This window comes from Meriones unguiculatus, chromosome 14 (genome assembly GCF_030254825.1).
Source record: "Meriones unguiculatus strain TT.TT164.6M chromosome 14, Bangor_MerUng_6.1, whole genome shotgun sequence".
In the NCBI taxonomy this organism is placed as follows: domain Eukaryota; kingdom Metazoa; phylum Chordata; class Mammalia; order Rodentia; family Muridae; genus Meriones; species Meriones unguiculatus.
Genome location: NC_083361.1, coordinates 55,797,425 through 55,814,355, shown reverse-complemented (window position 1 = coordinate 55,814,355; position 16,931 = coordinate 55,797,425). Strand labels below are relative to the sequence as shown.

General features: G+C 37.1%; 1 protein-coding gene across 10 annotated transcripts in view; it reads left to right on the top strand.

The window, feature by feature from the left end:
* The window catches only part of Mef2a (myocyte enhancer factor 2A), a 126,907-nt gene that overhangs the window by 73,584 nt on the left and 36,392 nt on the right, over window positions 1-16,931 (top strand). For all 10 annotated transcript variants that reach the window (XM_021651003.2, XM_060367308.1, XM_060367304.1 and 7 more), the window contains one exon: window positions 738-941. In XM_021651003.2, coding sequence (XP_021506678.1) covers window positions 738-941 — 204 coding nt within the window. The remainder of the gene's footprint in view (window positions 1-737; window positions 942-16,931) is intronic.

The window sequence follows — 16,931 nt, the reverse complement described above, 5'->3', positions numbered from 1 at the left end:
TGAGGTCTGGTGTAGGAGCAGGACAGTGGGGGAAAAGCAGTCAGGCAGTACTGCTTGAGAAAGAGTGACAGGATTATGTCACTTCCTGCTTGCCACCAGGAGAGTTATTGAATGTGTGATTTCATGGTAAAAGCTTTAAAATAGCTGAGAGTTTTGAAAGAAAAGAAGGAAAAAAAGTGGAAGCGGAAAAAAATCTGTTCCAGGAAGTTTTAGAATAGGATATATTGTTTCATAACTGAAAAAATGTTTTGGTCTCAGAACTGCCTCAGTTAACAGGTTTTAATTAGAGATATAATAAAAGAAGCTTGGCATCAGATAATTTTGCTGGTTTTAGACTGAATCTTAGTGTAGACAGTAAAAAGGCTTGACAGGGCAGAGAGCATAAGTTAATTTAGTGGTTTTACCCAATCATTTAGCAGCAGAAATCTAGGGGAGGTTGGTTTCTGATGCTACCAGTTGAATCTAAAATACAAGAACCATTAGTCAGCTGTTCCCTGGCCTTCTGTAGTACAGTCTTAGTCAAGGGTAAAAGAATAATACTTCTCTTTCAGAGCACTTGGGCATATGCAAGACTTTATCCTGCCGCAAAGTGGAAGGGGAAGTTTGTATGGAGCATGAAGCTAGGAACCTCTGCCTTTGAAATATGGCACAGTATAAAGAAAGACTCATTATTAAGGAGACTTCATTTCAAGTACAACTAAGCTTTTAATTAAAAAAAAATCTTTTTCTTTGCCTAGGTCACTTTTACAAAGAGGAAGTTTGGATTGATGAAGAAAGCCTATGAACTCAGTGTGCTCTGTGACTGTGAAATAGCACTCATCATTTTCAACAGCTCTAACAAGCTGTTTCAGTACGCCAGCACTGACATGGACAAAGTTCTTCTCAAGTACACAGAATATAATGAGCCTCATGAAAGCAGAACGAACTCGGATATTGTTGAGGTAACATTCATATTTAGTAATGTGTGGATTACAAATAATACTTAACTTTAAAACAGTCACATTTCTTTGTACTTCTAATACATAAAACTACTTCTTAGAAGGACTGGTGTTTGATGTCTTCGTTGGGCTGTAAACTTCCTATGTATTCAAACAAAATGAAATAAGCTCTTTACTATACAAATCTAACATTTAAGCAGTATGATTTTTTTAATCCATGATTACTTATTTTGCTTAAAAATGAATAGCTTTAATTTTAACACATCTTCGTTATTCCACTGTAATACATATCAGAGACAACTCACATTAAAGGAAGTAAATTGTAACAATGCCTCGTGTGTAGAGGCAGGGAGTTCTTGTTCTGCCTTATTTGTCCACAGTCCATTTAGTATCTCTCATAGTTTGTCATCCTAATTAAGTTTACAACAACAACAACAAAAGATTTTTGCTTCATTTTATTTGTTTGTTTTTAAGGCAGAGGTGTGCTATATAACTTAGGCTGGCCTTGAAGTTGCCACCATCCTTTTTCCTCTGCTTCATGAATACTTTGATTACAGGTATAAGCCATCTCACCCAGTTTCCCTCAACTTCTTCTGATGACATTTTAAGTCAACTTCACAATTACCTTTATGATTTTTCTTTATATTTAGAGGTTTTGCTTTAGTTTAATTTTTGAAGGGACTGTTTTCATTGAAGAGACTTTCATTGACTTATGATGTCATATTAGAAAAAATTACTTAAATTAGGCATTTCCTTGTAGAAAGTACTGAAATCATCTAAAGATGACACACAGCTGAATGAGAACAAATGTATTTTGAGTTTAGATTTTACATCAGACAGTTGAAATGAAGGTGAAGATACTACAATTATCGTCTTTGTGTAGGAATAAATTTTATCTGCCTTCCCACATAATATAGTTATGAAAATGCATTTAATTTTTTTCTATGAGTCTTTCTGCATCTTAGGTTCCTCTTGAACATTGATTTAGTTTGTTGCTGGAAATTTTTTTCTTATATTAAAAAGTAACATTACTTTGTGGTTACTAAATGAATTGTTTCAAATGAGAAGTAAAAGCATAGCATAATTACAACCATGACCAATTTACCCAGTTTTATTTAAAGAGTCACTGTTTAAGCCTCCCATGAAATTGGTTTGAAGTTGATTTTGCTTTTGTTAATCATTTTGTTATGACCATATCTTTAGGAACACTCTTTAATAGTTATGTCATTTGACAATTACTATTATTTAGCACATATGTTCTAGCTTAGAACTTATTTACAATACAAATCATATTGTACAGTTTTCCCTATTAGACTTCATAAACACATTTTGTACTATAATTTTGGTAGATTATCTTAGTTTTGCTAGAGTCTTTATATGTAAATTTACTTGAAATGGAGAATATTCCTAATATGTTTTCAAATGGCTTTTCATTTTAAACATCTATATATATATATATCTTATTAAAAGCTTCACTACCTTTCACTGAACAAAAGAGTAGAATTGTGAACAAGTAGGTTTGCTGGCTAGTTTCGTTGAAGAAAGCAACCACCCTCTTAACCCTAACTCCTGTACTCTTTCATTGCAGCAGTGTTGTTCTTGGCCTCTGGAAATTGAGGGTTCTTCGCACAACCTAAAGCTAACTTCTTTAGAGAATGTGAAGAATATAATCTGGTTTAAGACTTTCAGAATTTTCAGACTACCTCAGTCTTCATCTCTGTTGTGGGCAGCAGTCAAAGTGTAAGAGAGTAAATCCCAAACATTTTTAGCAGTCTCCTATGTTACAGTCTGGTTCAGTATGTTTAATATGAGTGAAAACTTTGGCAGTTCGAATACCCTTTGGGATTTTTAGGTGTTTCTTTTTTTAATTTATGTGCATATATGCTTACATGAGCTAACATGTACCACATTTGTACAACCCTAGAATTGGAGTTACAGATGGTTGTAAGCTACCATGTAACTGCTAGGTACCAAACTCAGGTTCTCTCCAAGAGCAATAAGTACTAACCTCTGAGTTAGTCTCCAGCTCCTATTCATTTGGATTTTGATGTTTTCTTTTTAGTGTTCCTTTATATTGTAGGCCAACATGAATCTTCTTAATAGTTCTCTGCAGGTTATAATTTTATAGTATATAGGAATGACTATATTAAAAACATTATTGATTTGTTGTGGTAAAATAAACTTTAAGGCTTTTTTTATTTGTGGGCTTTATTCTTTGTTTCCATTTAGATAAGGTCTTACGTATTCTAGTCTGGCCTCCAACTAGATGGAGAATGACTGAGTCTTCTGCCATCCTCTCCTGAGTCCTGAGATTGTTGGTGTGTACCCCACACCCAGCTTTTCTGCTGCTCAGGAACAAGCTCAGGTTCTCATGCATGCTAGATAAACTCTTGCCCAATTGAGCTACAGTCCTAGCCTTATTTCACTGTACAGTAAAGTCTTACCAAGCCAGTCTCAATTGTCTTCATAAGTGAAAGGAGCCCTGCCTTACCAGTTTGGATTTTACATCCAAGCAGGTGTCCTTTCACTTAAAAAGATGATGCAGTGTGCCCTCATTAGTCGTGGATATAAATAAGCTGTGTTCATATTGATGCATCTATAAGGATTATTGTGGGCCAAACTTAAGTATAGGTAACAGTAATGACAGAGCTTCTCATGAGCCAGACTCAACTTTATAATTACTCACTTGAGGAAGATTTAAAAATACTTGCATGAAGTTTTTTGTTCTTGTTGGTCATTGGTTTTATTTTGTTATACAGTTTCCCTTCAAGCCTACAACTTGTAGTTGTAGGCAAGCACTTTGGTATCCATTTATTCATATGTCCAAAACATTTGTGGGTCTGTACTGTAGGCTTTGCAGGGAGTTGTTATTTAGAAACTTGTAATTAGGACACAGTGACATCTTGTAACTAAAGATTTTATATAAATAAACTTCTAACAAATTTATAATGAGGTTTTGGGTTCCTTGGCTACCTTGTGTGGGTGAATAAACCGACAGGTGTAAACATTTGTAAGTAATCTACTTTATATGCATTCTGTTCTGTTGTATCCTTAACCTACAAGTCCCTTTGAAATTACTATGAAAAGAAGGGTGGGCACATTGTGCTGTTAGCCACCTGCATATTGCTACATAAAATTAGATGTATTAAGTTAGAGTGAGAGTAGGTGCTCTTTAAGAATACTATAAAAGTAATATTGTACAGTTAACCATCAACTAATAATGAAGATCTGAAATGCTATTAAATCTGAAGTATCTGGCACCAATTATTTTGGATAAGGATAGTTGGTGTTTGAGTATTTTAGGTACAAATATTAAACAAATAGAATATTGTTCTTTCTAATCTTGTGTCTGTTTTATAATTAACTAGTCTAATATTTTAATTTAAAATAAAAATTTATTAGTAAGAATTTTTATGTTTATATGTATATAAATAATTATTCCCAAGAAAGCTGAATGCCTATATAGGCCCCTTAATTTACAATGTGCTTATGTCCTGAGAAGTCCAGAAATTGAAAATATTGGGTGTTTGTCTGATGAGGAAGACTCTCTGAGAGCTGTAGCTCTGCCCCGTCAGTACCCTGTCAGGATACTGCACTGCATAGTACTAGCCCCAGAAAAGTACATTTTCTACTGAATGCTTATGCTTTTATATTACTGCACAATTAAAACTTTTATGAAAATTTATATATTTCTTAATTGGGTAATTGTCATTAGAGTTCTCTTTGTAAGAGATTTTATGACTTGATTTCTTTGAATTGACAAGCCAATGCTACATTTAAAAACCACATCTTATTTAAAATGTTTATATACAGCTTTGTAAAAATGCATTTTTTGAAAAACTGAGATTTAATGCTTTATGCCTTCTTCATTTTTAAACTGTTGATGAGTTTATATCAATATCAAGAATATTTAATTATTATGTAGGTAAAACATTTAAATTCCATTGGAAATATGAATTTTAAAAATAAACAGTTTAATTTTAAAATGTCAACAGTGAGACATCTTTCTTCCACTCTATCATTCATTTATAAGGGAAAATATGTAAATGCCAAAAAATATATAAGAAAGAACTCATAGTTTTCCAAAACATACTTAAGGATTATGAAGCAAATTATTATTATTATTATTTTATATTAATATTTTTTAAAATAATTTTATACATTCACTTGTATCCCAGCTGTAGCCCTCTCCCTCCTTCCCTTCAATCCTCCCCTCCCTCCCTCATCTCCTCCCTGCCCCCTTCCGAGTCCACTGAGAGGGGGTGTCCTCCTCTCCTTCTGTCTGGCCCTAGCTTATCAGGTATTTTCAGGATGGTTGCAATGTCCTTATCTGTGGCCTAGCAAGGCTGCTCCTCCCTCAGGGGGGAGGGGAAGCTCATGAGTTCACGTCAGAAACAATTCCTGTACCCCTTACTAGGGAACCCACTTGGATACTGAACTACCATGGGCTATGTCTGAACAGGGGTTGTTGGCTATATCCATGCATGGTCCTTGTTTGGATAAACAGTCTCATAGAAGACCCCTGTGCTCAGATATATTTGGATCTTGTGGGGATCCCTGTCCCCCCTAGGATATACAAATTCCTCCTTCCTTCACATCCTTCGTGTGTTTGTTTTGTATACATTTTGTAACTATATAAATGGAACACAGGTCTAGAAACTATAAGCTTTAAAGTTGTGCATCAGAATAAATGTACTTACACACACGAAATGAGGATTTTAGCAGCTGCCACTAAGAAAACACCTGGGATTGTTTTTCTATCTACCCCCCACAGAAATACTTGTATTAAATATTCTTGTTTGTAATTTTTTAAAATACTTATTTGGTACCCAGCATATGTGGTCGTTGAGATCATTGTACTCATTTAATGATCAGACTAACTAGAGGGACATGGCCTTGTCTATGTCTTACACCATTCCTAAATAGAGGGTGGTGGCTGTTGTGCTCCTTGCCTTCCACAGGAGTACCATAGCAGTTAACAAAAAGAAAAGAAACCAACACAGAAACCTACTTGTATCTTACTTACTCATGTCAACCAATGTGTAGTTTTTTAAAAAGAGAAATTGCCTCAGGTGGGATGACTTGTGCATAGTTCTGTTGTGAATGGGTAGCATAGTTGATATTCGAGCTGGATCTTTTGCTTCCTTGTTCACTGAATCCAGTTAGGCTCTGAAACATTTACCATACATTAGTTTATACACATCAGTAATCATAGCATTAGTAACTGTGATTGCTTTCTTTAATGGTTATCAGACAGTTAAAAATCATTGCAATAAGAATAATGGCAACATTTATTAAATATTTACACTAATTGTATGTGTGATACACTAATTTTGTGTGTGCAGTATATGCATGTGTGTATGGTTGTGTACACAACTATGCATGTGTGTGGAGCCAGAGGTCGACATGGATGTCTACCTCTATTATTGTCAACCTGCTTTTTAGTTCAGTGTCTCTTTACTAAAAGTGGAATTCTGTGATCGGGTTAGATTTCTAGAATCCATCTATCTCCCCATATTCCTGCCCCCTCTTCACTGGAGTTACGGATGCGCACCACTCTGCTTAGCTGTTTTGTACTAATGATGGGATACAAGCACAGTTCTTTATGCTTGCATGATAGGCACTTTACCAATTCAGATGTCACTTGTTCGTTCTGGATTGATAGACTCGTTACTTCATTGTATTATCTTAGAGGCTCTGTTATTGTCTCTAACATACAACTGAGGGCATTGAGGCACTGTGATAAATGGACTAAGATAATGGTAATTTGTGTGGTTGTCGTTGCAGATATGTGGGCATACATGTGTGTTCCTGTTTATGGGTGTATATGAGGATATCAGAGGTTGACACTGGTTTCTTCCTTGATTATTCTATTTACTGAGACAGGGTTTCTCCCTCCGCCTTGACCTTACCAATTCATTTACTCTAGCTAGCCAGCTTGCAATATGGATCCCCAGTCTCTCCCTGACAATCACAGAAATTACAGGTTGGGACTGTAATCAGCCCACTTTTTAATGTGATTGTTGGAGATCTGAACTATTGCACAGAAAGCAGTTTTCCCAGAGCTATCTCTCCAGCCAGAAAAGTGTCTCCTTTTCAGTCTTAATTTTTCCTACATTCAAAACACAAAGCAAACTGGAACTAATATATTAGAGAAAAAATAAAGAATTACTATAGAATGCATTTGTTAATCAGAAAATAAAAGTGGGCTACAGAGATAATTCAGCAGCTAAGGTTGCTCTTCTTGAAGACCTGCATTTGATTTCCAGCATTCACATGGGAGCTCATAATTGCCTGTAGCTCCAGTTCTAGGGAAATTGACACAATAATAAATAATAAAAGAAATCTTTAAGAAAAAAAAAGATGGTAATAAAAGTGATTGTAGTGAGAATTCTGAATTTTTGATTTCTTTAAAGAATGCAGAAATACTATATGTTTTTATTTAATCCCAGGTGTGGGGAGAAGGGGTTACTTCAGACTGCCCTTGGCAACTGGCTGTGATTTGCCTTGTGCTCTAGCAGAGGTGTGGTTTCTGTCAACTCCAGATAGTTTTGTCGAGTGTGTGATGCTTGGAATTCTGGGAACTTTTCAGAGGGTTATATATAAATGCTAGAGCCCTAATAGGGGAAGGTCAGTGGTTGTTGGTCATTACGAAGGGTTGGCCATGGTTTGTTAGTGGTCGTACTCAAAGAAGAAACAAGAAATTAGATTCAGGAATCTCTTCCCCTCTCTCCTATCTAGTGATAGGGGGTGAAATAGGGGTGAGGGGAAAAGAACCCACAAAATAGCAAAGACAAGCTACAAGTGATTATGCCAGGAAAACATTACTTAAAAACACTGGTTTTCAAAATGTGATAACCTATCAGTATTAAATCATTAAAGAACTTTTTCAGAAATTAGTGTTTTATGCTCCAACCAGACCTAAAAGAAAAATCTTGGAGATGATGTCTAAGATATGTTGATTTACTTGTTTTAAATAGAGTTGTAAACCAATAGCTTGTAGTGAACACACTTTTTCTTTTGACAGTGATTATTTAGCATTTTCAAACATTTTATCCCTGGAAATATACCCTGAATTAATTTCAGACACTGAGCAAGCATGAGTCCTAATTTTAAGAAATCTTTTCAAAGTTTAAAATAGTATACCAAATATTGTTGTAAGTTGACATTATGTAAAGAATTAAATTTGTATTTGTAATACTACAGGATCTAGATAACTTTTGATTGCTTAATATTTTGATTTTATAATCAACAGTCCTCAAAATAATATCACTTCACATAAGTATGAAATACAAAGCGACAGAACTATGATAAGGGCTATTTCAGAAACTAGACATTCTGCTATAATCTTAAGCCACACTTCGTGATACTGTGTGTGTGTGTGTGTGTGTGTTACTTAACAACTCAAGCAGCAGTTCTTCACTGTTCTTACATAGGTTAATCCAAAGACACACTAATTTGATAAATACTAACTAATGGTAATAGAAAAATTTAATCATATTAACCATGAATTGTTATGTGTCTGTAAGTGTAAAAGAACTTTACCTATGTAGTAAAAGCACTGCACTTCATACTGGACAGCAGTCTTAAATAGCAGAAAATTTCAGGCAGTGTTTGGTGCTCCCTATTGATAGTATGCTCAGTGCAGAGTATGAATGCTGGAGATCTGAACTACCAGCCACATATTTGCACAGCACCCAGTTTATGTTTTGGTTTGGTATTGAGTGTCTGTTGAGGTAAATTTTTAGTCCAGGAGAGCTTTGAATTTTCCTTGTAGCAGAGGCGACTCTTTGACTTCTGATCTTCTTCTCTCCACTTTCCAAGTGCTAGGGTTACAGGTGTGTATCGCTATGCCTAGCTTACATGTATGACATTGGATTAATTTGAGGCCATTGCATGTTCATAAACTTATTATTGTTGGCCAAAGTTTTTACAAACCCCATGTTCATTTACTTCATTTGGGGTTCTGACCACAGCTTTCAAATGCCTTAGGTGAGAAAAAAAAGGAGCTTGTTCAGTGGCTTCTGTCTCTAAGTATCATTTGGTGTGCGCCATATGGCAATGGAAGACATGATTCCATTTGTATTTTCTGACAATCTAACACTATCCTCAGAGAAGCTCTGGGAAGCACTACCCCCTCATCCACCTCCACCTCCACATCCCCATATTATAGATGAGAAATGGAAGAGACAAGGGAGTATTTAAGAGGCTTGCCTAATGTATTACAGGACTGCAGTTGGAGCAGCAGGGGAAGGGAAAAATAATGAGGCATCTGAAGACAAGACAAAGCTTCCCTCCACCTCCAGCCCCTTCTTGCCCTGCCCTGCTCTTTTATTCTTGACAGCCTGAAGCAGCAGGATGATGAGTCACAGGGTGAGGCACACAGCCTTGCGGGCCCTCCTCCTTCGCATGTTGCTGCACCATCACCTCACACAGCAGTCACCATAGTTCTTGCAATTTCACTTTTACTTTCTTATTTTGATATTTATTCCATAATATTGCTTTATTATACCCGTAGTGGCTTTCACTTGTGCTTTAGGAACTATTTATCTCTAAATGTGGTTTTTCTTGAGGTTATATTTACTCTGAGAAATTAATGTTGATACATAAATGAGAGTTGATGGGAGGAAAACTGAGACATCACTGTAATAGAACCTACATTTCTATAAGACATGTTTTTGTGACTGCTGATTGGTATCTGTATGTTCTTTTTATGTTCACATGTGTCAAAGATTGACCATATTAAGTTTTAATCAAGTAAAAATGTTCTTTATTTCTTCCCTGGAAGTTCTGCAGTGTGTTAGTGAAATCCTTGTCAAGGTTAGGGGAAGAGGAGATGAAGAGGATTGGAGGGAACGGTCAGAGAACATTTGCTACAGACGTGACTTTTCATCAGTCCTTTCCAGGAGAAGTCCTTTACTTGGAAAAAGAAACGGGTTAAAAAAAAAAAGAACAAAAGGAAAAGCATATTTTAGGTCAAGAAGGCAGCTTAGGTGGAAATTAGGAAAATGCAATTGTCTCCTTATTTTGAAGTAGTATGAGCCAAGGATAGCTGAAGTGTGTTGTTAACCGGAAGCTAACTGTGGCTTTGTCTTTTTTGTCTTGGAGGTTTGGCTACCCACTGTAAGTGTAATGGAGTAGCTGCCTAGGTTTCAGATCATGGGTTTCTCTGGTGATAAGTTGTGTTGTAATTGCAAGATTACTTTAAAAGGGGGTTGTGGAAAAAGATAGAAAAGGATGAAAATATTGAATGTAGTATTTCTACATTTTTAATTTATTGAGCTGGTATTTATCATACTACATGTCATATATGTTGGGTTTTCTTTTTAGTTAAATGTATTTATTTTTTTATTCACTTTAAATCCTGGTTGTAGCCCCATCCTACCTTGCCTCCCAGTTCTACCCTCCCTCCCACTCCTTAACCTCATTCCTCAGAAAAGGGAAGCTCCCCTTCCTGTACACCCCTGCTGGTCAACTTGCATCAAGACCGAGCGTGTCCCCTTCCCCTGTCATCTGGTTAGGCAGTTCCACCAGAGGAAAGTGATCAAAAAGCTGGCAGGAAAGTCCCTGTCAGATGCAGTCCCCACTTTCCCTACTTGAAGACTCTCATGAAGCCTACACTGCCTAAGCTTGTAGGAGGCCTAGGTCCAGTCTGTACATGGTCCTTGGCTGAGGCTTCAATCTCAGCAAGCCCCTCTGGGTCCTGGTTAGTTGGCTTTGTTGGTCTTCTTGTGGAGTTCCTGTCATCTCCAGATCCTTTTCTTTTTCCTCTCACTTTTCCACAAGACTCCCTACATATTGCCCAATGTTTGGCTTTGAGTCTCAACATGTTTTTGAGGTGTTGCTGTGTAGGGCCTCTCAGAGGACAATTCTGATAGGCTCCTGTCTGTAGGCTTAGCCGAGTATTGTTTATAGTGACAGGGGTTGGTACTCTGCCATAGGGTGGGTCTTTGGTTGAGCCAGGCATTGGTTGGACGTTCCCTCAATCTCTGCTCTATCTTTACCCCTGCACATCTTATAGGCAGGATAAAATTTAGGTCAACGTTTTTATGGGTGGGTTGGTGTTCCCCTCCCCCTACTAGGAGACTTGTGTCGTTTTCGGTCTCTATAGCCTCTGCTACCAGGGCTCTTTGTATCATATTTGTTGTTAAGATACTGGGAATATACTGTTAATTGGCTACATTGCTATCTTTATCCTAACAAGATGTTTTTGGCCACTTGATTATCTCAAAACTGAATTATTTTTGTTGAGTAATCATCATTGAAGGTTTAAGGCGTCAAGACTGATGTTTTCCACCAAGTATTATTTATCAGGATATTCATATTGCATTGCTTATAGATTAGAAGATCATTTGTACCCATTGGTAGGTGTGTCTAACCTTTTGATGTTGCAGAAATGACATCTATAAAATTTACTCTTGAGAACCATTTGGCATTAGACAACCCACCTCCTCTCAGACTGCAGGGGAAAAAAAACCAAAACACCTCACTTTTGTTAAAATAAGTTTAAGATTTTGTGTTGGGCTGCATTTATGACTGTCCTTAACTTTATGCAGCTCATGGGCCAGAGGTTGGACATATCTGTGTGCTTTTAAATGAGAAACTTATGGCTCAGTTCTGAAATGTTATTTGTTCCTAAACTACATAGGAAGGCATCTTTTCTTATGTAGATTAGCTCTGTCTTTTTATTTTATACACATAGTTCTATAGCCATAAAAATATCCTAAATGGTAGCGTAAGGTTTGAATACATTGAAATATAATTGCATAACAATTTTTAAAGTATTTGTTTGTTTGGCTAACTCAGTTATTAAGTACTTTAACACTTTGTATGCTATGGGCATTCTGTAAAGAATCTTGCTCAGTGGTTAAGAGATTAAAGAGGAAGTTTATTCAGCCAAAAAGTGTTTCTTTTAGTTCTCGTTTTAATTATTTTGTAATAAAACATCAGACACTACATCTGACAGAGGGCTAATATCCAGACTATATAAAGAACTGAAGAAGTTAAACAACAACAAACCAAGTAATCCATTTAAAAAATGGGGTACAGAGCTAAACAGAGAATTCTCAATAGAGGAATATTGAAACACTTAAAGAAATGTTCAACATCCTTAGTCATTCAGAAAATGCAAATCAAAATGATCCTGTGATTCCACCTCACACTCATCAGAATGGCTAAGATCAAAAACTCAAGGGATGATGCATGCTGGAGAGGATGTGGAGAAAGGGGAACCCTCCTCCATTGCTGGTGGCAATGTAAACTTGTACAACCACCTTGGAAATCAATCTGGCGCTTTCTCAGATAATTAGGAATAGTGCTACCTCAAGATCCAGCTGTACCACTCCTAGGCATATACCCAAAAAGTGCCCCACCGTTCAATAAGGACATTTCCTCAACCATGTTCATAGCAGCTTTATTCAAAATAGCTGGAATCTGGAAACAACCTAGATGTCCCTCAACGGAGGAATAGATGCAGAGAGTATGGTACACAGTGGAATACTACTCAGCAGTTAAAAACAAGGAAATCATGAAATTTGCAGGCAGATGGTGGAAACTAGACAAGATCATCCTAAGTGAGGTAACCAAGAAGCAGAAAGACACAAATGATATATACTCACTTATTTATGGATACTAGCCATATAATATAGGATAAGCATACTAAAATCTGTAGCCCTAAAGAAGCTAAACAACAAGGAAGACCCTAGGGAAGATACTTAACCCTCATTCAGAAGGGCAAACAGGATAGACATTGAAAGTAGGAGAAGACAAGGAACAGGATAGGAGCCTTCCACAGAGGCCCTCTAAAAGACTCTACCCACCAGGGTGTCGAAGGAGATACTGAGACTCATAGCCAAATATTGGGCAGAATGCTGGAATCCTTATGGAAGAAGAGGGAGCTAGAAAGACCTGGAGGGGACAGGAACTCCACAAAGAGAACAACAGAGTCAAAATACCAATGCTTGGGGCCCCCTGCAGAGACCAATACTCCAACTAAGGACCATGCATGGAGAGGACCCCTTTGTTCATAGGAAGCCCATTGGCTGCTTGTTTGGGTATTTCATTTAAATGAGGTCATATAACATACCGTCTGTTGTGACTTCTTTCATTTATATTGGTGTTTTCAAAGCTAAATTGTAGCATGTATCAAGACTTCCCCTATTGCTGAATAGTGCATTTGCTGCTTTGACGTTTGTGCACACAGTTTTGTATGGGCATGTTTTTAATTCTCTTGATATCTAACTAGGAGGGAATTTTCTAGATTATATGGCAAGTTCTGCATTTAACTTTCAAAAGCTGTAAAATTCTGGTTTATAGATAACATAGTGAAATGTCAAATCTTCATTTTTTATTTTAAAAAAATCAGTATTTGCAGGGACAGGGTATCTGGACTAATTCTCCCACGAAATTAAAAAAAAAATACCACCTGAGCTGTTAATAAAAATATCTTTATGGTGTCAAAAGAGGTCTCTATCTGTTTTCACTTTGATTTGTTAGGTAATTGAACAGTCATTGAACAGTTTAAGGGATACAACATAGTGGAAAGTATACTGAACATCGGAAACAGATCCTAGCCCACCCAGTTCTGCTGTTCACTAGCTGTGTGGTGAGCTGCGGTGTGGCTGAGTACTTGTGTCCCTTCTCACTTTAGTAACCCTCCTCTATAAAGGCAGGAGATAAGCTGAATAACAATAAGGTGTCTGCAGCTTGTGTCCAACCAGTTTAACATGCATTTCAAACACCTAAAACCTCAGGACCTTACCTTTCATCAAAGTTTGGCTTGCCAGACAGATGCCCAGAAAATAGTTATAAAATATAGCCATTAAGAAAGTTTTTAAAATCTTGATAGGCTTAGGCTTAATTATCAAATAACTCTAGATGACATCTTAAGTACCCCAGATTTTTAGAGAGAAAATAATGCTAGTATTTTATAATTATAGGGAATAGCCAAAGGACCTCTCCTTTTCTCGTTACATGACACTAGCCTTAATCCTGATTATAACACCCAACAAAGGAGATTCTGAAAGTCTGAAGTACTTTAACCTCAAACAAATATAAAATCCTAGTAAAATGTTATTCTGTTTTATATGTTCTTATACATTTATTGGAGATATTTTTATTTTTTTAATGAGCCATTGTCTGCTTGGGTGTACATCTAGAATCTGTATAACTCTTCCTTGTGATTAGGAATATAGCTATATCACTGAGTTCTAATTGAAAGAATATGAATGGAAATAAATGATACATGCTACTTTCAGACCTGGCTTGTGTAGTACTTCCTACATGGCTATCATTCTTTCTTCCCTGCTTGGTAACCGTTGTAAAAGAAAATCCAGATGGGATTTCTAAGATCCTGGATGAGGCTGGCAAGTGCAGCTCAGTAAAGATGCTTGGTATCTGTAGGGCTCAGGATCCAAGTAAACTGAACCCTGTTCATGGAAGCCCAGAAAGCCTGTATATAGTCCCTGCAGTTCACAGGAAGCCTTGTGAGAGTTAGAACGTCCCCACTGCACTTGGAATGAATGAGAAAAAAACAAAGTGTAAAGCCTCTGAAATTTATGGATTTGTTTAAGTCTATAGAAATGCGATCTGATACGAAGACTAATTTTAAAGCTATAATAAGTTACTGTGGCATTGATACGGGTACTAAATGCCAAGCATACCAGTGGAAATAGTAGCTCAGAAACAGAACCATGTATAGATCATAAATATGTTACAGAGGAAAGAGGAAAGAACAGTCTGTTTAGGCAGAGATGGAGGGACAATTGACTATATATATGAGGAGCAGGAAGATGGCTCAGCTTGCTCACAGGCCAATGGCCCAAGTTCACCAGATCCCACAAGGTGGTAGACAGAACTGATTCGAAGGCTTGTGTGAACACACATACACACACCATGGCACAAGCACCCACACTCCCACACACACATAAACACAACATTTTGAAAATATATGTGTATTTGTAATATGAGTAAATCTGTAATAAAATGCAGCCACTCCTGATGAGACCTGATAGACTAGGATCAGAAGGAAGGAGAGGAAGTCCTCTGTCAGTGGACTGGGGGGAAGGGCATGGGTGGAGAAGAGGAATTGAGGGTAGGATTGGGAGGGGAGGAGGGAGGAAGCTACAGGGAGGATACAAAGTGAACAAACTAATTATTAAAAATAAAAAATATTAAAAAAGCAATGAACAAATTATCAAAACTTCTGGGGGGGAAGAAAGTTCTTAGGAGAAAGGGTGGGAGTCAAAGGGGATGAGGGAGGGGGCTACAGCTGGGATACAAAATGAGTAAATTGTAATTAATAAAAAAATAAATTAATTTTAAAAATAAAAAGAACAGACTTCATATGTTACACAGAGTCATCCCTAGCGTGATTATAGACCGAAACAAAAGGTGAAACTTCAGAACCTCTTAAAGTAGTGAAGGAGAGTGTCCTCCATGGTTTTGAGGTAAGGAAAGGAGTTACTCCTGGTTAGCAGGCTAATCCAAAGAGCCAGATGTATAAATTCAAGAAGACCAAAGGAATTTGCTTCCTGGGTTAAAAATCGCTCTTGAAGTCCACTGAACATGCCTGTCCGTACAAACTCTACAGTATCACCAATTTGCTATAGGTTAGCTTCTGTCTCTGTAGCACTGTGAAGTAGTGCAGGGCAGAGGCAGATACTGACATTTGTTTACTTAAATCCTGTACCTAAGTTTTGTACCTAAATGTTAAGTGAGCAAAAAGTACTGATCTGGCCCAAATCACCACCCCCACCCCCAAAAGCCATAATTTATTTATTTATCTATTTATTTATTTATTGAAAAACAGATCAGCCTGTTCTACAAAGTGAGTACAGGACTACACACAGAAAACCATGTTTTGGAGGAAAAAAAGGCCATCAAAAATAAAATTCAATTTAACTTTATTGCCTATAAATAGAAAAAATTATTTTTTTAAAGTGCATCACTTATCCTTTAAAACTAAAAACTGCTTTCTGATAGACTGAATGAGTGTGTTTTAATATTTCATGCCAGTAATATCAACATGTTTAGAACACTGATAAAATATACAAAATAGATAGCATGAAGTCTACAAATAATTGTCCATCAAATGGTCCCTTTAGTTGTTTGTAATCGAATTATTTCAGAAAAAAAAAACAAACAGACAAAATTGGGGACACTCAAACAGTATGCACTAGTGAAATCTGAGGGGCTTGGCAAACGTGAGCCTTCTCTCTAGTTTTCTAGAACGATACTGATCAACTGTCTAGCACATTTGCTGGCCTCTTCGTGCCTTGCCTGGCCTTGTTAATAGATTGCAGCATTCCACTTGTTAGTACCATAGACGGGAGAAACTTTTATCACTATGCTTTTGGTTATGATAAAGAGAGAAAAAAGTCTTTTTATGGTAGTTGGGTCCTCAAAACCACTCTTCGTGTTTGGTGATAAGGAGCAGAGTTGGCTGTCACACAGAGCTATATTAGCTTATTATCTACAAAGCTGATATTGCCTCTTCAATTACCTCCTTGTGCCAGGAATCTGTCTCAAGTAAAGGTTTGCAGAGCTGGGGATACCACAGTACTTTGCTTCCTCATAAGTGCCAGTAGGGTTAAACCTTCTTTCATAGAATTCAAAAGTGCATGTAATTTAAAAGCAAAGCTATGGTGTTTTGCTCTGTATATTTAAAAATTCTCTAGGATACATACTGTGTGTTGCTATTTATAGAAAACTCAGTGACAAACATTTCAGTCTGCAAAGATGAGCTAAATTGTGTGTGCATGTGTGTGCACGCGCACACATGTGGGGGTGCGGAGGTGTATGTGGAGCTGGGGGTGTGGTATGTGCACACCTGTGAAAACCAGGGCTTAACATTTGTATCTTCCTTGGTTACTTCTCTGGCTGATTTTTTAAAGACAGTTTTACTGAAGTCTATAAGCCCTAGGCATCCTCCTGTCTCTGCTACACGGGTGCTAACATTTGAGGTATGGACCATCATTACAGGGGAGCAATGGG